The following is a 25020-nucleotide window of genomic DNA, read 5'->3' on the forward strand; positions in this document are numbered from 1 at the left end:
AAGCTTGCAGATAATGAAAGTGCAAGTAGCTTACATGTGCCTAATACTAAGTTTTGAAATATTCTCATCTGCTTCCAATGTTATGTGACTGTTTTTAACAATGACATAACCTACAATAATGTAGACATGCAATTACCTTACAGAGGCACTGATTCCATCTGCTTTGTGAGGGGGCTTGATTTCTATAGGAATGCTCCAATAAGTACCAATTATCTAATCTCTCTTTGGGTGATATGAAAACTTTGTATATGTTGCTCAGTGCAATTTCTATGTATACCCTGAACGAGCAGGCATGACTTATTATGTTTGTTATAGCTGGTAACGTAAACAAATGAGCTTCTCCCTTTTCAAATATGAGGCACTGACTGGAATTTGAGAAGAGAGAGCCTGCGATAGCACGGCCACATCCATGCCTGCTAGCTCCACTTAAATGAGAAATCTCCATCTGGTCAGGTAGCTGGAAAAATTGCCATGTTTTCCACCTTGGATCAGATATCCAATGGTGCCTTTGATGGACATTTCTCATTTCCTACAGAAATACTTACTGGTTGCTGTAGGTGAAGCTGCCTCACCTTCAGTGGATGTAGTGATGGGTTTAGTATCTGTCATGCTCAGGGTCACAGGTCGCACTGCACTGGGATGGGGAGAGGGTGCCAAGACAGGAGTGAAATGGCCAGGCACTTTCCCTACTACTTGACCACTGCTGTTAGGCTACAAAACAAAAACAGAATGCCAGGTGAAGCAATCCAAAAGGCAGTCATCTTGTCCAACAAGTCCGCTCAGCACACACAACCCCGTGGATCCAGCACACTGCACATAGGCACCACACAGGCCCTCTCCAGTCGGAGTTGGAGAGGCTGGTCAATTGTTAGTAGTAACAAGGAGCAGCAGCATTTCAAAGAAGGTATTCATCTTCAAAGCATGTGGTATAATTCCTCTTTACAGCACCCCTGAGAGCCAGGTAGACTTGATCCTTTCATGCAGTAGGCCAGGAAACTCAAGTGGAGACTTAAATGCTTAGCCCAAAGGCTAAAATGGAATCCCTTACTGAACTAGTTAGAGTTGGAACCCAATGTTTCCTTATTTTCTGCTCTTCATTTTCTACAGTGAGTCAGTTTTGGCTTTCAGAACACAATTTTCCCCTACATGATGATATCACTGAAACAAAGGACACAAAAATATCTTGACATCAAACATATCCAATACTGGAATTTTCATTATTTACAGTCAAGAGCCATTCTCCTGCATACAAAACGCTAGCTCTCTCACACAGGTGTGCTCAGATGCACACATTAGGCAATTTAGATTCCAGGATCTATGCTCAACTTTTGAAGATTTACTAATAAAACAGATTGAATGAGATTTAAAGCATCTAAAATTTCAGGGGTCATACAATGACATAAAATGCTGAGCTAGATTTATCTTTACACCTACAAATAAAAGATTTCCAAAGTAAATTAAAATGTACTGAGGGGAAGCAGAGGACAAGCAAATGAGCATTGTTATTTGAGTTACTCTTCCATTATGGTGCATGGAGAGTTACACAAAACATTTATTGTTGACATTTGTGGGAATTAACTGAGAAAATCCCCTGGGCAATGATAGAAAAGATATTATTATGTGAGTTTTAGCCCCTGGGTACAAAAATAGTTTCCGTGGTAGAAAACAAAATCCTAAGGATACACTCTTTGAAGAAATAATGGAATATATTTTTCTAGACAGAGAATGTTATTTTTGATTATACCCATGTTAGAATTCTCCACTGCATGGTATTCATCACAATCTGCCACGAAGCTATTCTCCACAAGTATATAGTCTTTATAATATAAACTGTTAAAGGCAAAGAAAACAATGAAGCAGAATCTTTATCTAAATATCTGCATATAAATTACAAGTAGACATATAATTGGAAAAAAAGATGAACAGTTCATAACACTTAAATATTGTGACTTACAGTCATGAACAAAATCTTTGGTTAGGATCCTCAGAGGCCACATTATTTACTCTATAAAGAAAACAGACTTCTTGAATATCCTGACTATTCATCATGGGTAATTCTAAGTATTTAACTTGATGTCAGGAAAATTGACCAGAGTTTTCCAATATGGAAACCTATGGGACAGTTATACCTTTAAACTAATTTTCTTCAAAATATTCCATTGAATAGCATGACTGTCTCACTATAATTGGTGCAGCGGTAATGCAATTAATCTCAAAATTGCTGTGAGGAAGAAAAGGCATCTCAGTTGCTTATCGTAAAAATCAAAAGCAGTGCAGCGATGGAGAATATTGGGAAGGAACAGCTAACTAGAGGTGAATGGTGAAGGAGTACTAATTTCATTTCTAGAGATAAAATGGTAAATACCAGGAATTTTATTTTGAAATGCGAATTAATTGAATTTGAGTTGGAGTTAAAAATCAAAGCAGATATACTGTTCCTCAAAAAAAAGAAATCTGCAGCTAACTATAAAGATCAATTTTTCCTTTCAATGAGGAAAAATAGTTTGTTTCTACAGCAGACCATCCATTTCTGGTTATTTGAACATTGGAAATAAGAACTTCAAACATCTTACTCAAGAAAGAACAAAGGTCTCATTTTATCATTGATGGTATATTCAGTAGTAAAAATGTTTCTATATCCAGTGTTCACCAAAACAGTTTGAAAGTACCCACCTGTAACAAAAGCAGAATGATAATAATTTCAAAGAAATGCTGCCACCAAATATATTATCCTACCCTGCTCATTCTACAGACTTCATCTGCTGGAATTGAACAACATGAACTGGTAGACACTTCTCTCACTCAAAAAGAATAAAGATGACAAGGAAAGAATTCACAAGCTAATGCAGACAACTTTCCTAAAACTCAGGAGACTCAGAAGAATAGAGGGGTTTTTCCTCGGTTTTCTACTGATTCAAACAGATGAAGCTACACTAAAAATGTCTATCTTTTAAGGCTGTTAATAGATGAACTTTCATACCATAGATAGAAAAACAGAGATGTCTTATCTGAAGGTAAAGCTAACAGCACTAGAAAAGGATTATTCTACTTTACAAATGGTTCCTATTATACCAAATCTGGAGAGTTTTTTTGTTGCTTTTTTTTTTTTTTTTGAGATGAGAGTAATATGCTTCTCTTAGAAGGTGATATGTATCTTGAAGAGGGGAAGAAAAACTTAGAACAATATGGGCAGATTATCACCTAATATGCCCTCTTAACTTATAAAGAAATTGAAATATACGTAAAACAAGCACTGAATAATTAAAGAAATGTGTAACACTAAGGGCCTGATTTTAATTTGCATAATTTTTCCCCTAACAGTGCCTAATTAAGACATCAGTTAAAAAAAAAATCCAATGGAACTCTAAGATTTTCCACACTGAATTAATGTTAAGGACTTTTAATGGATGTCTTAATTAGACTTTGTTATTCATGGAAATTCTACACAAATTAAAATCAGACCTTGTGTGCACTGTTCCCAGCTGAGTCTAGCAAAATGCTCTATGGAACTGAGACTTCTGAATCCATACGCTGACACCAAATTTTATTTCTAAACTGATAAACTAAGTTCTTACTGTTTTACTTAGCTGTCTTTAGTACTGCAGTCATGAAAAGTGCTACATTTTAACATTTTCTGCTAAATACAAATAATAATTTTAACTTCAAATTCAAAATTCAGTATTCAGTTGAGTATCTTAGTTGAACTAAAAGCAATGGTAACTTTTTAACCCAAAAAGTCATGGATATCTTATTATTCACAATAAAAAGTTCAGAAAGGACCATTTTGTTTCATTTCAACAAATTAAGACCAAAGTGATTTTTTTTCTCACCTTTCTCTGCTAACTATAAATCGACAGACACACACTATTTACTAACATTTTAGGAAGTGTTCCATAGTAGTAATGATAGAAGTTTGTGAAAATTCTCCAAAATATTAAAAGGCATAATAAGGAGTAGAGAGGAGTCTTAGCAGTAAAGCAGCAAAGCTAAATACTGTATCATAATATCAAAATTACATGTTTAAAATATTACAATTATTGATAGCCCCAGCTCTGGTACAGACTGTCTACTTGATTGTGGAAAACCCTCATATACCAAATCCCTATGAAATGACCTCTCGGTAGAAGAAACCACATGTCTAGGGGAGTGAGAAATGCTCATGAGTCACTACACTTACACAATGAATCCCCAAAACCACTGCACAAGGTTTAAAAAAAAAAAAGACACTTCTAGTAATGTCATTCATTATTAAATGTTTAAGTCATGTCTCTGCAAAGAATATTCGAGTAGTCAACAAACACTGAAAATGTTTACATTACCAAAGCTTATTTTAATACCTAATAGTTGGTCTATAAATACAACTGTAAGTTCCTTTGTGTGTGTTTATTTTAGCACATACCTTACTCCTTCCTGAAATAAGCACTTTGTATCTGTGTCAAACCAGGTATTTCAGAAGTGTGAACTCCAGCTCAGAGCTTTCCTGTCAGTGTACTTTCTGCATAAACTTTCCCTTCAGTGAATGAAAATCCAAAAACATTAAACCATCTTCACAAATGTACCCTTTGGGGCAACACACTTCCTACCTGTCATTCAGCCACCTTTAAATAAAAACTTACTGAGTCACCCAGCAACTTCCTGAAGATGGATTTGAAGGCTTGACGTTCTGCCAGACACACTGTCTGACTAACCTTCATGTCTCAGAATTAAACCTGTCCCATCTCCCTTAGGTGCTAATCTTATTTTCTCTCTTATTTTTACCTGGCTGGTTTGCGGACTGGATGGGTCATAAGAAGGTACATAGTTCTTCAGAGTATCCTGAGGATTCAGGTGGGGAGGATATCTGATTGTTGGGTGAGAAAAGTAGCTCGATGGGGCTGGAGGAAGGATAGCTTGTGTTGGAAATGGCAACGGTGAGGGTGGAGGTGGAGTTCGAGTTGAGATGACTGCAGAAGACAGAAAAGGAAAGATTGACTCATTAGCTGGTTACCTTATTGCTCCATTCTGATCCTAAAGAATGCTACAATACTATAAACCTGGTAACCATTCCTTTTCGTCCCCATTTTAACCAAGCTCTCCCAAAATAACAGTTACTTTTTCACTTTTACTCTCAACACCAGTCCTGCTAACTACACAGAGACAAAACATCACTCTAGAAAATTAACAATCTTGCTTCCTAGCTCTGTGAGCAGTTACAAAATAAGTTTCTCTTTTATAGGTTATGTCAATACTTGATAAAACACTTCTTTGTGCAAAGTTGGAAACATATTCTTTGATTATAAAATCTTTAGGCTGGGCGCCATGGCTCACGCCTGTAATCCCAGCACTTTGGGAGGCCAAGGCGGGCGGATCACCTGAGGTCAGGAGTTCAAGACCAGCCTGGCCAACATGGCGAAACCCCCATCTCTACTAAAAATACAAAAATTAACCGGGTGTGGTGGTGGCTGCCTGTAATCTCAGCTACTCAGGAGGCTGAGGCAGGAGAATTGCTTGAATCCAGGAAACGGAGTTTGCAGTGAGCCAAGATTGAGATCGCGCCACTGCACTCCAGACTGGCGAGAGAACAAAAGTCCATCTCAAAAACAAAAACAAAACAAAACAACACTTTATCTCATAAGTTCAGAAGTCACAGCATTAAGTAAGAGGGCAAATGAACGACAAATTTTCCACCAAAATTAAAAATAGAAGTGAAATTCAATTTCAAATAAATAATTTCCCTATATATCCTACCTGGCAGTTGTTTAGAAGGCAAGACAATAACTAATACAAAATCATCTCATGTCATTTATAATGATCTAGTTACGATATAAATGCTTATGAACATTGGAATATAGAGCTGGAAACTCTCCTAATGAAAATGTTTCTTTCAAAACCAAAAGACCTCTATTCCGCAACTATTTTTCTTTCTACTCTAACTTTTACTATATGTTGTTTAAAAGATATTGTTAAGGTAAAACCAATAATAAAACCCATAGCAATGCTAATTTAAACTTTCATATAGGTAAGTATATTACTTTACCCATAAATCACATATTTTATAATAATTTTATAAAGGGAAATGCCAAATAAGACACATGCAATGTGGATGATGTCAATTTTACTATCAGTATACTTATAATTTATTTATTTCAGTTTTTGAAATATAAATCTTAAGTTTGAAAGATGAGGAAAGGGTATAATTGTATGATCATTATCTCTACAATGTTGAGATAAATAATCGTAGAAGTATGAATTAAAACCACCAACAAATATATGTAGAACTGAAAAGTAAATGTCTATTTAATATTTTCCAATTCAAATCACAGGAAATAATAAATGTCTAATGTTTTATGAGACAACTTAGCAAAGAATATGAAAAAAAATAAATTCTAACCACAACCTATAATGAGAAATCACCTGGAATGATTTATCTCCAACTTTGTTAACTATGTGATCAAGGGGAGGGGAGGGCCTGTTTATGGGATATATTGCTTACCTCTCCCAAAGATAACTTTTTCAGAAGATACAAGAAATTAAGAACGTACATAATAAAGGAAACATAAATTCAATTTTATAGTCACAACTTTGTTCCCTGAACATCCAGGGCACTGTTTCTCAGCATTCTCTGGATTGTTCTTACAATGCAGATTCCTTGGTCTGCACACAGACCTAGGGAATCAGGACCTCTAGGAGTCTCTGGTGACGCACCAGAATGTATATTTTAAACAAGTGCCGTTGTAATCATCCTACATACTGAAGTTTGAGCATCTTCCACCAAATGTATGCACATTTCAGAAAACAAATGCATATTTCTTAAAACAAAACTCTTTACTGAAATATTACTTTATTTAAGAAGTACACTCATTTGAAAGTATCATTTAAGGAAATACAAACTCTAAGAAAAACTGGGCATCTTTTACTTAGTGTCTAAGTTCTCCTTATCTCAGTTCATTGTAAGCATGATTTTTGCTCACATCTGTACACAAACCCTTGGAAGATATATACATAGTTCCATCTTGGGTCCTCTAGGTTTTGAGATTAATTTGGCCTTAATAGTTCTGGAGGAGATCTCTTTTCAACTGAAATGGCAGAAATCAAATCTGAACTCAAGTCTATGGGCAACCTGGCACTGTGCTTGCATGGGCTGTAGGTGGCCTGCTATAACTAAGAGTAAAAATGACTACCTTTTCCATAGAAGCCATTCTAGTTTTTTAAAAAATAAGAAAAGCGGCCCAGGCATGGTGGCTCATGGCTGTAATCCCAGCACTTTGGGAGGTCAAGGTGGGTGGAGTGGATCACTTAAGGTCAGAAGTTTGAGATCAGCCTTGCCAACATGGTGAAACCCCATCTTTACTAATATATATATATATATATATATATATATATATATATATTAGCCAAGCGTGGTGGTAAGTGCCTGTAATCTCAGCTACTCGGGAGGCTGAGGCAGGAGAACTCCTTGAACCTGGGAGGCAGATGTTGCAGTGAGCCAAGATCATGCCACTGTACTCCAGCCTGGGTGACAGAGTAAGACCCTGTCTCCCAGGCACTTGTTTAAAATATACATTCTGGTGCCTCACGAGAGGCACCTAGAGGTCCTGATTCCCTAGATCTATGTGTGCAGACCAAGGAATCTGCATTATAAGAATAATCTAGAGAATGCTCAGAAACAGAGAATGCCCTGGATGTTCAGGAAACAAAGTTGTGCCTATAAAACTGAATTTATGTGTCCTCTATTATATACATTCTTAATTTCTTGTATCTTCTGAAAAAGTTATCTTTGGGAGAGGTAAGCAATAGATCCAATAATTTTTGTCTTGTATTTTGCTTTTCTTATTTTTATTTATTAAAAAATACGAAAAGCAAAATACAAGACAAAAAAAGTTTTCCTTCATTATGACAAAATAAATACATACACACATATGTGTATTTCTTGCATACATTATTGCAAAGCCTTCTTAAGTGTCTTCCTTCCTTCAGTCTTGCTCCTTCCAATACATCCTTTATAGTGCTAAGTGAATGACTTTTTAAAAATACCATTATAATCCTGTAACTTCTCTGCTAAAAATATTTCAATGGCTTAGGTGGTAAAATATAGTAAAAAAAAAAAAAGAAGAAGAAGAAGAAAAAATTTCAATGGCTTCCTACTGCTTCCAGAATAAAATCCCAACAGCTTTTTCAGTACACATAGCCTCATGTGCTTTGGGACCGTGTCCTGGATCACTTCTTTGGCCTCATCTCTGGCCACTTGAAGAGATCTGTGGATCCTTGGCTAAATGGCAGTTCCCTGCTGCAATGGCCTCTAATGCACTGACACATGTGGTTGCCTCTGCTTTCCAGGTTGCCCCTCTTCCTCTAGTTCACCCCTCTGCCTCCCAGATTGCCCCGCTTCTTCCTGGTTTGTTGTTCCTTCTTCCAGCGAACTTTGCCATCACACTTTAGCTTAAAACATATATCTTCCAGGCATCTAATCCTCCTTCAGGGATCTAGTCATGTTCAGATTAGAAACCCAGTCAATGATGCGGCCCCTACTCTCTCCCTACTATATCCTGAACTCTTGAAGGACAGAAACTATCTTTTGTGACCGAGGTGCCTACCACAGGCCGTAACATACAGATACTGAACAAATATCTGGCAAAGGACCAAGGTGGAAGGCTCATCTGGGTCTCTCCTGTTTCACGATATAAAAATATACTGTTTACTTCTTTTCACATGTTAGAAATAAGAATATTTTCATCAGGTGTCATAACAAATGGGAGATTCGACTTCTCAGTTAATTTTATCCAAATATTCAACATTACAGTTATTGATTTTTTTTCACCTATCTAAATGGTAGAGGTAATAAATGTAAAAGTCCTTATACCACATTGAATTTGTATAGTACTCTTTCAATTTCATAATTTTTTAATGATAGCAATAAAGGCCATATATTTTTTAAGTATAGCAGCAAAAAATATCAACATATATTTATAAACCAAAGCTAATAAAGACTTTATTTTTAAAAATGTTACAATGCTTGCATAAAGATTTAAAAACCAGATTCAATTAGTTAGAAGGATGAGGAAATGCTTAACTATAAATTTAAACCAATAAAAGTTTCATTATTAACATATTTTTATAAAAGTTTTTCCACCTAAAATGCAGTCTACTCCTCTCTAGGAATTAAAACTAGTAAGTAAAAATATACAGTGTTCATTATTAGCTGTATCTCATTTTCAATTTTTGAAAGATTTGATATTAGCTGTTGGCTAAAGTAAAAATATTAGATTCATTTTCCTAATGAAGATATTAGACATAATATCAAGTGTACTAGTCTAAAGGATTTGGGCATATAAAACAACTGTCAAAGAAAAGTACCTTTTATCTTCTGATTACTCTCAAACACATAAATATTGATTTATATGTAGAAAATAGCATCTACTTATTAGATGCTCATAGAAATAGTGCCTGTATATTTTAATGCCTTTAGAAAACTCTAAACTCAGCAACATAATTGAAATTCCATCTTTCCCTTAGTAAAATATCACAACCAATCCTAAAGCTATAGTAAAGACAGCTGTGTACCCATATTTTCCACATTCTTCTGATAACAATCTTTTTGATAAAGGTAATTTTAAAATACATATTATAAATATTATTTACTTGTATGACTTTGAAAATCTTCTCCATAAATCAAGAAGAAAAAATATTTGATGAGACTGTGCCCCTCCCACTTTTGGTTGAGAAAAATATGGTCACCATAGCTATAATTATAAAAGTTTGCTCCATCCCTAAGGGATTGGGCCCTATAGGCAATACGGAGGATTCTCCTCTATGCTTGAAACTCCTCACCACTGTGTGCAACTCCAGGTATTCCGGGGTGGTGATGCTGGGGGAAAGTGCTCAGTCTTGGGGAAGAATCCTGTGGAGATGCAGAGCTGAACAATGGCTTTTCAGGCTTCTTCATAGTAGTCGGAGAAGACATATCTGCAAGAAAGAGAGGAAAACCCAAGGCTATATGTATGACCTTCTTAAGTTCAAAGGTTCATTTCATCATAATGAGAAATCTCCCAAATTTTAGTATTCTCATACTTTGGCTCTCTTACAAAATATATTCTGAGTATCAAAGATCTAGCTATGCTGGAGCTCTGAAATATTTGTTCAGTCTCCGTGGACGCTAGAAGAAGGCTTTATTAAAATTGTCATCAGAATTATTTCCCTTACTAACTAAATCTTAAACTTCTAAAAAGCCCAAAGTCTTGTTTCCTTTAGCCCCTTGGTTCACACAAAGGCCTTCTTTACCTCAGCATTTCATTGTTAGATTTATATGATTAGGAGACTGTCTTTCAACCTGGCAACTACACCGTGAATAGCGGACAACTGGTGCAAATGTGAAAAACAACCTTTGGGGATGCTGGTAATTATACCACTGATTTCAAAGCTTTTATGGAAAACTCATTCATTTGTTTAGCAAAAAATACATTCCTTAATTTTCTCATTCTGTAAACATTTACTGGGTTTTTCTATTGTCCAGATAAAATTAAGATGTTAAAGAAATTAAAAGTAATTCCTGCTCTAGGGATGCTCACTGTTAGCAAGGGGGAAAATGATTAGGAGAAAATGGTTGTAAACGGTCGAGAGGTACAACGTGTATTGAGAACAGGGAAGTTTTGGAATTTGCTGATACATCCCCAGCTGAGATGTACAGGGCAGAGATCGTCTCAGCCTCCCCAGGATGAGGAAGGCATTTCCCATTGGCACCATTTTCAAAATGTGAATGGGGATGACATTCTAAGAGAGGAAATTCTCAGAAAAAAAGAGGGCATAAAATACACAAGTAGTTCGAATAGTGTGTGGAGGGGTGAAGGATGAAGAAGAGGAGCAAGGCTCTGGCAGGTCTCGTAGGATGACGGGTCTCCAGCTTCCTGTACAAACGTCTGAATGCTTACCCTCATGGGAGAAACACTATCGACAGGCAAACGATGACCATAATGACAGTTTACAGCAATCCCCTCAGAAAGTAAATGGAGGGCAGACTGGCCAAAACAGAGACAGAAATCACGAAGACCACTTCAGAAGACAGATTCATTAATACATTTATTCCATAAATACTTGTTCAAGACCTAATTTATGCCACATGCTGCACTAGCCTGCGAACACCGTGGTGAACTGGACTCACTTGCAGCTCCTGTAAAGCTTAAAATCTAGTGGGGCAATGTGGACAAGTAAGAAGGAATTGCAAAAGGTGCTGTGATAGGAAAATAATTCAGAGATTTCAGGCTTCATTCATTCATTCATTTCATAAATATTTAACACTGTCAAATGATTGATCATGAGAGCTTGATTAAGAATCAGTATAGAGCTAATGCAATAAATAAACAGAATTTACCCAATTAAAGTAATAACTAATGTAGACTGTCATCATCTTAGTTGACTAAGAGATTATACCATGCAGTTTGGAATAAATAGGGAGTTCAGAAAGAAACTGATTAGTAGAAAAGATACACCTTGGTTTTAACAGGTTGAGTGATGTTGACTCTAATGGAAGTTTATCAACTTATAGTAAAATGTTATAAAAGTGAGATGAGCTACAAAATTTGTATTTTATTATTAAAAAATGTTAAATATATTCACGAGTAGACAGAATTGTAATGGATCCTCATGTACCCATAACCCTACTTCAGCAATGATCAATTCATAACAAATCTTATTTAATCTTTACCACATCTACACTTTCTCTCCCTGTGGTACTTTGAAGCAAATCCCAGATAGCATATAATTTTGCTTCTAAGTAGTTCAGTATATATTTCTTAAAAAAAAATCTTTATTAAAAGAAAAAAAAAAGCAACACTTTATCACACATACAAAATGTACACAATTTACATTTTTAATTTGAATTTTTTTTTGAAATGAGCAAAGAGCTTATGGTGCTATTAATATAAGAAACTAACTATCATTACATTTTACCATTTGAAAAATTACCTAAGCTCTGGTAAAGTCATTCGTAAAATTAAATATGCATTTTCAGTATGGTGGCATTTAAAGGATGAATATGCTACTGTAAAAGCAGTAGACATCACAGTCTGCAAAAAATGCCAGGCATATTTGTAGCTATAAGCTACGGTTTGTGACTAACTGGTTGTCATGAACCTATCAGAACTTTGATGAGTCAGAGAACCATTTCTGTATATCTTTTTCAAAAAGAAAAAAAAAATACGAAAGAAATTGTTCATAAAGCCACAGCAATTAATGCAACTATAAAAAAAGAAAAAAATGTAAACTATGGTTTCAAAAGTAGACAAAGAAAGCTAATTTCAGCTAAGATATCTTTAAAGTGCCAAAAATAATACCTATTTTTGCTTAAGAGCTATGTGATTACAAAAGGTAATACTACAAATATAGGCTTTTAACTAATCAATGTAAAATCTTAGACATACAGATTATTAGCGGTGGAAAGAACCTCTATTCTGCCTTTTTTATTACAGATGATGCAACAACTTTCCATTCCAAGTTTTTAATTTAAAATTAACTGTTAGAAAAAGAAACTGGGGAAACTTTTTACTGATATTCTTCTGCTTTACCTGTGTTTAAATATAAATTTCAAGTAAAATGGAACTGGGTAAAAATCAGTTTCCAAAAATTCCATAGTATAAATAATAAAGGATAACTATACATTATTTAAAAATTTAGGCCAGGTGCAGTAGCTTATGCCTGTAATCCCAGCACTTTGGGAGGCTGAGGTGGATGAATCACCAGAGCTCAGGAGTTTGAGACTAGCCTGGCCAGCACAGATAAACTAAAAATACAAAAGTTAGCTGGGCGTGGTGGTGGGCGCCTGTAATCCCAGCTACTCCGGAGGCTGAGGCAGGAGAATCGCTTGAACCTTGGAGGCAGAGGTTGCAGTGAGCAAAGATAGTGTCATTGCACTCCAGCCTGGGCAACAAGAGCAAAACTCCATCTCAAAAAGAAAAAAATTTAATGTGACCACAACTTGAGAAACAAAACAGTGTCATTCTAGGTTTGTCGTTTCTGGAGAAGTGGATTAATTAAGGCAACTGCAACTACTGTAACTATCAGACTTCCCATTAAACCCTCACAGATTCATGGGTCTCCTTTTGTAAAGGGCACATAAATCAAGGATGTTTATACAGAACTTGAAGATGATTATGTAATTTTTAAGGTAAATTATGTAAATTTTAAGAAAAAAAGCGTTTGCACTTTCTTAGCCAAAATGACACACTTGCTTTTACTAAGCAATTATGATGAGTCCATTTATTTTTTCAACTATTTTTGGGGCATTCACCTAATAATAATGGTACTTTCATAGAGGATTATACAGACCAACACAGAAGAAAAAGAATAAAATTTGCTCTTCAAGTTGCAAAGGGAGCCACAAACTCTTTTCTTAAACAACAAAAGTAACTTATAATAGTAAATATAAGAATGGGAAGGTTCACTGACCAAACTGAAAGGATTTGCTTTAGAAACAGGCAAAGAATGGTAGTATTAGAATATAGGCTTAATTGTCTTTGTTTTTTCATTAAGTGAAATTAATTCTTGGCCCATTAATAAAAATAAACTGCTGCACATCACGCAGAAGGCACTATGCTAAGAACTTAGGAAGATACAAAAGTGAATCCCCTTTCAAAATAAATAAATAAGTAAAATGCTCTCTAGACTAGAAGGGGAAATAAAAGATCAATTATCTGGGGAAAAAGTAAGGGTAGAGTTTCTAGCTATTACATTTTAATCATGAACCAAACTAGTATTAATTTTATTTTGAATGTCTACAGTCTAAATGACTTCATGCTAAGGTGAAAAATGATATTGTTTCTATTTTTAATGTTCTCATATACTATAAAAAAAAGTTTGAAAATGAATATATAGAAGAGATAGTTTCAAGTGACCTTTCTGTGAAGAAAAACAAATGCCATGCTTTTCACAATCTACTGTCCCTCAAGCAGGAAGAATAATACATAAAAAGATTAAGTTGAAAACAAGTTGAATAATAATAAAGCTGAATAATGCATAAATATACGATAACTTGAATAATAATGCATACATAATAATGCATAAGTTGAATAATACATAAAATAAAGATGCTGAAAAGAGATGCAAGTTGATAAGCAAAGGATTAGCTGATGTTTCTACTGGTAGGAGGGAGGCAGGAGTTGCTGGTAGTTGATGAGAAAGAAACAGAGGCCAGTGATGGCTTGAAATCAGACAAAACAATTTAAATTTGATTTAGAAAGTACTAATTTATAAAGGAATTGATTTTAGAAGAAAAAACTTTCTAAAAATTTGATTTTTTTTTTTCTGTTCTCACCGCCCTTTTCACTTGTACCTGGTTGAACCAAAAATTTTCTTCCTGATCTCCTCCAGGCCTTCCTCACCATGACACATAAAAACCAGCAGCCAGCGCCGTATCCTTCAAACAGTCTCTTTCTCATTGCAGGTTGTACCACAGTACCACATTTTTATATAGCTCTGTTTCTTTGTTACACCAGTTTATTTAAACTTTAATGAAGCTAATTTTCTTATGGCATCTTTTAGGAGCAGGAAAAATACCTTTTTTACTCTGTGCCATTACTGGTCTATGACATTCCCTTGAACTAGAAAATGAGGCATTTCTACTTTCTTTATCCCACCCATAAAACAATGCTTTACTCACTGAACAAACTTGTTTTCTCCTTAAGTAATCTCTCTTGGAAAACCCTGAGATCTAGATTTCATTAATGATCTTTTCTTTGTATCTTATGTTACCGGACAGATTTTTCATTATTTACTGTTGTATCCTTTGCATATACTTTTTTTTAAAAAGTTGACTAATGGTTTACCTCCTAAGGAAAAATGCTTTTATCAAAAACATAAAATGATGTAGAGGCTGGATGAACATGCTACTTGGGAAGAGAAAAAAAAAAAAGCAGAAATGAAAGAAAGAAGAGGTAAAGCAGGCACCATGTCTAGACAGCTTATTTTAGAATCTCCTGCATGTGAAAGAAACTGTATTATGAAATGATGACTAGTAGTACAGGATGAGCAAAATAACCATAGCCAGTATATCTTAAAATTCATGTTCCATGAATAAATATCACCAGACAAGAAGTAGCTGAATGTAAAGCAAAGAGAAAAGAAAATCAATCACTAAGTTCCTAATAAGCGTGAGGAACTATGGCTATGCATTAAGTTCAAGATGCTGAACAAAATTACGTGGTCCCTGTCCTGGTGATCCTCATGGCCTAGTAGAGAGGGGAAAAATTAAAAAGAAAAAAGTATTAAATAGTTGCAATCATAGTAATATTGTAGAAAGAATTCCTCTTAGTGACAGATTAGAAAGAGTAATTTTAAACAAAGATTCACATTGATGGTGTTACTCTTCAATGTCTACACCCATGTTTACATTTATAATTGGACAATTAGTTACGACTTTAGAAACTGGTTGTGTAGTTGAATATGTGATAAAAGATCACCATATAAGAAAAGTTTCAAGTAGGCTACTGATAAAGTTGGTTCATTTATTCTTAAGCATCCCTTTTAATAAGTATTTTGCAAAATCAAATTATCACACAATTTTTCGTGACCATGCTATGTATATTTTTGGCACTGTAACATATATATATATATATATTCTAGGCCTTGATGTGTCACTTATTTCACAGCATCACTTCAAAGAGATAAGGGCTTAAGCAAATAAAGAGTTAGATCAACTCATCTCCCAACAAGGTAATTTCATCTACAAAGGAATAGAGTCGCTGTGAAACACAGCGTATGTACTCGACTCATTGGCAGCTTGCACAAATGGCGCTCCAGATGTATATCTGTTCAAGTCAGCCCAAGGCAACAATTTTGATCAATTCTAATGTGATAAAATGCTGCAGGGAAAGTGTGCAGAAACGTGTTTACGTCAGCCCTTAATTAAACTGTTGTTCACTTCCAAAGAACCTTAGGAAACACTAATGAGACATGAGTTTTGGCAATTTCTTCATCAAAGCAAAGACCTCTTCCTCAGTCTGTAGCAGCCTGTCATCCAAGTCGCTCCCGGGATAAATGTCACATGGCACTCTAATCAGTTAGCCACCTGTTAGTAGAACTTCACTGAAGTCAACTAGTGATCTAGGGCAAGCTCAAACAGCCACCTTAACACCTGCCTGTCTGGCACACCTGCTCCTTTTTCACGTATAGTAGAGCAATATGTTAGCTTTTCCGATATGCTTGAGTACATTAAGGTTACAAATCAGACTTCTAAAGCCTACATAGAAGCCATATAATTTTCTTTCTTGAAAAATTCCTTTTCTTCCCTATAGTAATGCAATTTTTAACAATTTCAAATTAATTATGTAAGAACACACAAGAATTCTTAAATTTCTGGAAGCTATTATTTTCAGCACACCATAACACTAAATTAAAATGTATTAACTGTGCCAGTCCTATGATTTAGCCCTGTTTCAAGGATAGAATAGTCCTATTTCTATCTGGTTAACAAAGAAGCAAATTACTTCAAAATGTTTTTAAAGTCCAATTCTTTTGCATATTCCTAAATTGTCTTCCTTATTTACATGTCATACTTGTAATCTGTAAACAAGTCTAAATGAACCCTACAAATACAAGTCACCATTTGCAGGCTACTTTTATTCTCCAGTATTTCATGTTAAAGTTTGTTTTACTGCTACATGCTTATTGAATTATAATCATTAAAAATATCTAAATATCTTCTTTATTTTTCACATTCTCAAGCTGCTGAACAATTTACAGGATCCCTCTTTTTCTTTCTGCTCTTCTTTTTCTATCTTTTATTATTTTGTAAATTTTATTTACAAGGTCTCACTGTGTTGCCTAGGCTGCAGTGGCATAATCATGGCTCACTGCAGTCTCAAATTCCTGGGCTTAAGCAATCCTCCCATCTCAGCCTCCTGAGTGGCCAGGACTACAAGTACACAATCACACCAGGCTAATTTTTAAATTTTTAGTAGAGACAAGGTCTGGCTATGCTGCCCAGGCTGGTCTGGAACTCCTAGTCTCACTAGATCTTCTGCCTTGGACTTTGAAAGTGTTGAGATTATAGGCTTGATCCACTGGACACATTCTTTTTTTCTTTCTTCCTTTTCTTCTTCTTCTACTATTTTTTTTTCCAGCAGAAGAAGACTCAAAGTGTAATGAAAACAGCTGCAAAACTTCTGTTAACTTTGACCCTCTGGTATGATACAGACCAGAGAAGGAAAGCCCATACGTAGGGACATATAGCTTAGAGACAGTTCAATGGCTGGGATTTGTCAAGGTTATATTATATTGACAAGTTTTATCAAGTTGATACACCTTCATAATTTGCAAAGTTCTTATTTTTTGGGCTTTTGTAAGTACTAGACTTTCACAGATTTTTTAAAAAGAGTTTTACAGGTATACAAAAACTGAATATTGAAAACCTCTTCAGAGACCAAATTCATTGTTGAGTGAAGGCAAAAGCGGTCAACACATCCATCATTCCATCGAAACTCTGTCAAGCAACACAGCACTGAAAGTGAAAAATGAGCCTTAGCTTAACTGGGATATTTCTGGTTTCCATTAAAATGTTGGGTGGAAGCTGGAAGACAACATGAAAAAGAAATGAACCATCTGCGTAAAATAATAATGTTATTTAAAATAAATAAGGTAGTAAATGAGAGGCTACTGAATCAAGTGTGTGGGATGAGTTTTGTAGCTGAAATCTGACATTTTTACTTCAGGCCACAAATCCAGAGTCAGCCCTGAGACAAGGAAACAGTTTGGGCTCTGTTCCCAGAGGACTAGGAGAAGGCAGAGAAGATGATTGCCAACTGAAAGCTAAAAAAACCACAGTTTCTCTGCCTCTGTTTTTGCCCTGGGATAAATAGTGTTGAGGAGAGGAAAGTGTCCAGGTTATTTATAACTGTATAAGTGTTATGTAGAATAAGACAACTATTAAGGCCAGATTGGAGCAGCATCTAGCCTGCCAGATACTTTAGATTCCAGCCCAAAGCTTTGATGTATTTATTTCTTTTATATATATATATATATATTTTAAGATGGGGTTTCACCACGTTGGCCAGGCTGGTCTTGAACTCCTGACCTCAGGTGATCCATCCACCTTGGCCTCCCAAAGTGCTAGGATTACAGGTGTGAGCCACCGCGCCCAGCTTGATATATTTATTTCTAAGGGTCTCCCTGTAGAGAACGACAGCAATTCTTACTTTAACACATTTTACCTAATAAGTAAAAGCCTGGTGATGGGTGAGGGAGTGTGTCCTGGAGGAGAAAAAAAGGACAGAGAGACCAAGCAGGCTCTGCCTTTACTTGAAAGCTTTGTACAATCCTCAGGTACCCTCTCAATTTCTCCATTTTCTTCACAAATGAAGCAATCCTGGCTCATGGGGAGAAGATATATGGTGTGCTCCTTGATGGCTTAAATGAAAGATAAATGATAAAAAAGGGGTGCATGGGTAGAGTCACAAGGCCACAGAGAATGTTCTATACACTTCTATCAGAAGACACGCTTTGAAATTGCTTATAGAGCCAATATGCTACACTGAAATTATTACGGCTGTAACAACGGAGTTAAGCCACTCAGGCACTGCTCTAGGGAATGTAAATTGATAAGGTCTTTCTGGATTCTATGCCAATATTTACCCAAAGCCTTAGAAATGGACATAAGATTTAACTTAGTAATTCTACAGTAGGAATGTATTTATTCCTGTAACGAAATTTCATTGAACTTCTGTTTAGTGACTTCATGCCAGGCAGTCTGCGAGGGACAAAGGACAGTGAAAAGAGCTAGACAAGAAGCACGTAATCAGATTAGGCACAGAGTTACATGCAGTGATATTCACTGTATCTCTATTTACAATATAAAAACTCCAAAACTATCTAAATATTCATGAGCAAAGTATATATTTAAAATTTTATAGTATAGCCAAAGGATGGCATATTATGTACTCAATACAAAGTGGAAGGATGGGTGCAGTGGTTCATGTCTGTAATCCCAACTCTTTGGGAGGCCGAGGCAGGTGGATCAAGTCACCCGAGGTCATGAGTTCGAGACCAGCCTGGCCAACATGGCGAATCCCTGTCTCTACTAAAACTACAAAAATTATCTGGTCATGATGATGTGCACCTGTAATACCAGCTACTGGGGAGGTTAAGGCAGGGAGAATTGCTTGAACTGGGGAGGCAGAGGTTGCAATAAGCCAAGATGACGTCACTGCACTCCAGCCTGGGTAACAGAGTGAGACTCTGTCTCAAAAAAATAAAAAAAAAAAAAAAAAAAAAAATAGTATAGCGAAAAGATAGAGAATGCAATGGAAGGAAGTGACAGTTTTAGGTAAGTTGAATTTATTTAAGTGCTAAAATTCATTAAAAAAAAAAAAAAAAAAAAAAAGTGGAAATTGAAGGCTATGGTAAAATGCCATTAGATTATAAATGAAAGACAAAAGTAAACCTTACAAAATAGCATATAAGCTCATTTTACTGTAAAAATACATTCATAGAAATAGAATGCATTGAAAGGCAGAAAAAATACATAGAAAAACAGGTTGGCATATATACAGTCAAATACTAACAAGTTATTTTATATGATGAGATTACAGGTGATTTTTATTTTCTTCTTCATATTTGATAATTTGTTTTTTCAAATTCCCCACAAATAGCCATTACTTTTACTATAAAAATTGTAAAATACATGTTTTTGGGAAAACTACCGCAGCTCCACAGAATATTACAAACAATTCCCAATGCTGGGTTGACAATACTGGAGCCTGTTATGTGTCCAGCACTACACTGCAAGAAGTAAAGCCTCATATTAGCTTAGGTATTAGATGTTGCAAATGAAATGCTTAAATGTAAGATTTGCAATTTAGTTGGCTACAGGCAAAACAATGTCTTTTGAAAATACAGTGAAGAAAAAAGAATATCTAAATATCTGTGTCTAAGGACTCCTCTAGATGTTAAATTTTATGATTGTGTGGCAAATGCGAACAAGTCCTTCCCACACACTCCAAGTTAACAAAAAGCTCTGAATGTTATGACAAGACATATGGACGTAATCCCACTACAGTAGTTTGATGATGATGCCAGATGATTCAAAAAATAATTAGCTGCCATGTTAAGAAAGTATCTCCTTATATATATATTTACATTTATCACACTCTAAAATAACACTGGAAAAAATGGCAAGCTGCGTTAAGAGGAGATAAGATGTCATCTTCAATTAGATGTCTCAACCATTTTTTAAAATTTATGAAATCAGTTTCTTTTCAAATGAGAAACTATGGTAGTCTCTGTGTTAAATAAATGAAATTCTTACTTTAATTATTGAGTTATTTCATCTTAATTACACTTGAGCATATTACTGTATTCCTCAGCAAAGTAGAATATTTTCTAATAGTTGAAGTCTCTCTTGCCATATATTTTAACCCAAGAACAGTAAGCAGCTTGTTCCTACAAGTCTCTATTTTATCACTTCTCTATAAAAAAGGTCTTGAGGCTACACCCACACCCAACACAGAGTTAAAGCTCAGACCTCTCTGAAGCTCACAAATACCTTCCAGAGACATTTTAAAAACTCCTTTGAATAATGAAGAACTGTGCTAAAACAATGAATATGGAATAAATGAAAACTACTTTTTAAAAACACTTCAAAATGATTTTGTCCACTAAGCAGTTTCATCTTAACAAACAGACAATGATAAAGTGTCTTGAGTAATGTGTGTAAACCTAATTTGAAAGAGGGAAAAAACATCAAACAATTATGCAGGATTTGGAGCATATTTCAGTCACTTATTAAACATTGGCATAGGTAAATAGCTGCTATTCACCATGCCTCTTGGGAAAACCTCTTGGCTATGGAGGCTTATTAGTGTTAAGCATCTGAGAGCCATGGGCTATAAAATAAAATCAATACCATAACCTTAACTGTAAAAGTCAGAAAGATACTGGAAGAGTTCTAATTTAACAAGATTATAGATGAGTTTTCAGAGGAGAACATTTGGGGAAAAGCCATGCATTTAAAAACATTTATGCTACAAGACATCTCAAGGTTTTTGTTGTTACTAATGCTGTTATTATCCACGCTGGTAATGGTTAGGGTTGATTTAACTGATGTGTTACTTTAGCGGATTTACAGGAAAGTCTTAGAAATGATCTGGAACTTGCTTCAAATAAAATCATTAAACTGAGGTAGTAAACTAATTGCTTGAGAACAATTATGATTTGATGTGATTTAGTGTGGTAGAAAAAGAATTACAAAAATTTTAAGGTCATCAGTTCAGCAGCTCAATGCAAATATGATTACTCTGCACAATATTCTCTTTCTCTTAATGGAAAAGTAGTCAAAATTGGTATAAATTGTAGTGTTTAAGTTCAACCTAAATCTATATTTTTTTCTCCAAGAAATGTAAATGAAGAAAAAAAGAACATGCTGTCAATGAAATTACTATGATGGCACGTTTATTATCCTAATGGCTTGAGGAATCATGTGAAATTCATCAGTAACAAAACCTCTATTTAGTAATGGACCAATTACATTTGTGAGATAATGTCAATGAAACAGAATATTGTCACAGGATAATGGTCTCCCATTGCTATATCCCTAGTCATTTAGAGAAAATAAATGTTGCCGTCTGGCTGAGTCATTTGTTTTCAAAGTAGGAGACACTGATTCCATAACAAGGTTCTGTTATAATAACTCAATCTCTATCAATCATTTCTTGCACCAGAATGGTGCAGGACAGGACATGCATTTGTAAGAATTGTGCATTCCTCAGGTGTAAAGCAAAACATATGGGGCCTCGAAGGACATAAGCAGCCAATTACTGTTATTCAATGAGCGTATTTAAAATGAACATTTAAAAAATAATTTAAAAAACAGAAAACTTTCTGAATTTTCCAAAGGATCCATGTTAATGATGGCTTTGAAAAAACTCAAGTACTGAAGATCTTCAAATCCTTCAACTCCCATAGATTCAAAATCAAAAATGTTAGAACACAAAGAAACTTTAGTATACAACTCTGTTACTTTACAGATGGGAAACTCAAGATTTACTGAAGTTAAGTGATTTGTCTATGACCACACCAATATTTAGAGTTTCCTAATCTCCATTACAGTGCACTATGCAAAAGGCAAAAAGACTAGAACAGAACTAAAAGAAAACATATGTATGATAATAAATATATACTTAATTTTTATATTTTGACAAATATAGCTTAGTTTAAACTGGCCATATATCACACACTTCTACTAAAGACATTCCAGAATTTAGGATTATTTACGAATGTCTTATTAAATGGAAAAGTGATTTTTAACCTGATTTCAAGGACAGCACTCATGAATCTCTGAGGAGTCTATGAGTCCCTATGAAGTTATGCACATTTATCTGTATTGAAATTTCATGCCATAAGAAAAAAAAATTGTAATAGAGGTTTTATAGTTAGTTTGTAAAATCATAAACATAATATCTCAATGACTTATTTGGGAGGCAGTATTATATAGTAATAATGAGCATGGGTTTCTTCAGCTAGACAGGGGTTCCCATTCTATCTCTGCTACTTATGATACATGTAATCTATATTGCATTTCTTAAGCATTGTAGTGATCAGTTTAGTAAGCATAAAATGGGATTTCTATCAGGTTTAAAAGAAAAATGTATATAAACTTAGCTAAGCCCCGACAGAAAGTGAGAGCTCAATAAATAAATGGCAACCACAAACAGCAACAGAATCTTGTTTTCCTTGTTTCATCTATATGTGCTTGTTGAACATAGTTTTTAAATTTACATGCTTTCTTCAACAAATAAATAATATAGAAAAAGGAGGAGAGTAACTGGTGGTATAAGTTAAAAAGAAGGGGAAAATACAACTATGATCTATGGACTAAATTTGAGTCCTGACTCAAACAAGACAACCTTTGAGATATTCTAGGGAATTTGAACATGGATTATATGTTAGATTATATTAAGAAATTAATGTTAGTCCCAGCACTAATAATAAGTAGTTGATTTACATGTGTGTGTGAATATGTGTGTGTAAAATTTTTACCATATCAAAATTTTGTTTTGAGAATTCTTTCAGAACTCTGAAAACTCACAAATTCACCTCTATTCTTTTACTCTAGTTCTGTTAAGTCTAACAAAGTCTTCCTTAAGCTTCCCAAGAAAAGTGTCCCTCTGCCAAGACTTGCGAAGAAGCAGTGTTTAAAATCTCCTAGGCCATTTGTAAGTTTACATATCGATTCTCTAGGCAGGTTGTATGAGAAGAGAAAAAGAAAAAAAAAAGTCCCTTTACCAAAGACCTAGGCTCTGCCATTCATTACTTGGGACAGGACAGCCTCTCTGATCCTTGGACTACTTAGCTGCGAAACAGGAGCTTGAATTATGTCTCACTAAGGATTTTACTAACTTGTGATCTAGACCTGAAAAATCAATTTTTTATTGTATATGATATCGGGAGTGTAATAAGCAAATGACACTGGCTTTCCAAACAACTTCAGACTAAGCTTAAACATGAACTCAATATGTAAAAAGATTTGAAAGAAAACCTTTTCTTATGCAGAGAAACTTTGTGTGGCGAACTATGATATTATCTCCCATGGGTTTCCCACTTTCCTATTTTAAGCTGCATTCCATCAATTTAGAGACCCAGTATTAAATAGAAAGTTGTTATTTTTTTCAGACTAATTATCTATTGTGGTTTTTCTGCAAAATGCTGTATTTTCAAATCTTTAAGCCTCCAGAGCACAGAAATATGAGCACGACTTTTCCATATTAATCAGTACCAGCCCTTCTAACACGTATACAAGTTTACCCCATCCAAAATGCTATTCTTGATTAGGACACACGAAGGGGGAACAAACATTTGTTCATTAGGAGGCTATGTGGGGAATTCTGATGAAAGCCTTCACCAACAATTTATTGTTTTCCTTTCCATTTGGAAGATGCTCGTGTTGTGATGTTTCAGTTAGAGCAGTGTTGTTGAAGAGGCATTTCTCTTCAGGGTAGAGGCATCCTTGCGGTTTGCTTTCCAATGTCGGGGTAATACCTGGAAATTCACTTAGAATTCTTTAATTTGATATTTTCCATAATAAGAAGCTAAACAAAGAAACTAAAAAATTGTGCTTAAACATCAAATTCAAACCAGCACTATTCACATTCATCCAACAAAAGCATTTGTGTCTCTCTTTTTTTCTGGCTTAAAACTTTGATATTTGAATATTTGCTATTTCATCCTTGTGATACAAACTGCAGGAATGTAATGAATTGTTGGTGTTCTATCTGGTCCCCAAAGGGGACTTAAAAAGTATGGTTACTAAGCTGTCTGCCCTGCCATTTTCTAGGACTTCATTTAATGTTAATGACTCCCAGATAGCAGTTATTCAACTATTTATGAAAGCTGCTTATTCATTCAGCTCCCACAGCTTTAGGGAAATCTTGAGATTGTATCATTTGTCAGAACTGTGGTTTGGGCTGGAGCACTATGTTCCAAAGTTTGAGTCTAGGATTAATGCTCCCTATGGATTCTTTGAAGAAATAAAAGGTACTGAAGTCACAAACTTAATAAATAGGTTCAGTCAAGAGCCACTCCTGCATATCACAGCAAACGGTAGTATATTAAATACTCTGCATATTCATTTATGAATGAAAATAGTTTAAATTTTCATTACAAAAGAATTTTCCAAATTTAGCTGACAACTCTTTTGCATGTAGTATGTCTTTTCACATTCCTAAACTCACATCAGGAAATGCTGGAGGGCCTGGTGTGGTGGCTTACACCTATAATCCCATCACCTTGGGAGGCCCAGGTAGGAGGATCAGTTGAGCCCAGGAGTGCCAGAATAGCCTAAGCAACAGAGTGAGACCCCAGCTCTACACAAAACGTTAAAAGTTAGCTGGGAACAGTGGCAAGTGCCTATAGTCCCAGCTACTTAGGAGGCTGAGGTGGAAGGATCACTTAACCTGGGAGGTCAAGGCTACAGTGAGCCATGATTGCGCCACTGCACTCCAGCCTGAGCAACACAGCGAGACCCTGTATCAAAAAACAGAAATGCTGGCCTCTGATCCTGGTTCC

The 25020-nt window shown here is 35.2% G+C and overlaps 1 protein-coding gene across 13 annotated transcripts in view; it reads right to left on the reverse strand.

Moving 5' to 3' along the window:
- Positions 1 to 25020, reverse strand: part of NFIB (nuclear factor I B) — a 441470-nt gene that overhangs the window by 29310 nt on the left and 387140 nt on the right. For 4 of the 13 annotated variants that reach the window (XM_037733507.1, XM_037733503.1, XM_017514669.2 and 1 more), the window contains exons 7-9: positions 9808 to 9942; positions 4759 to 4943; positions 546 to 711 (exon numbers count right to left, since the gene is read on the reverse strand). In XM_037733507.1, the coding sequence (XP_037589435.1) occupies positions 546 to 711; positions 4759 to 4943; positions 9808 to 9942 (486 nt within the window). The remainder of the gene's footprint in view (positions 1 to 545; positions 712 to 4758; positions 4944 to 9807; positions 9943 to 25020) is intronic. The other 9 variants (XM_037733509.1, XM_037733508.1, XM_017514674.2 and 6 more) reach the window with 3 other exon arrangements.

This window comes from Cebus imitator, unplaced genomic scaffold (assembly GCF_001604975.1).
Source record: "Cebus imitator isolate Cc_AM_T3 unplaced genomic scaffold, Cebus_imitator-1.0 Scaffold533, whole genome shotgun sequence".
Lineage (NCBI taxonomy): Eukaryota > Metazoa > Chordata > Mammalia > Primates > Cebidae > Cebus > Cebus imitator.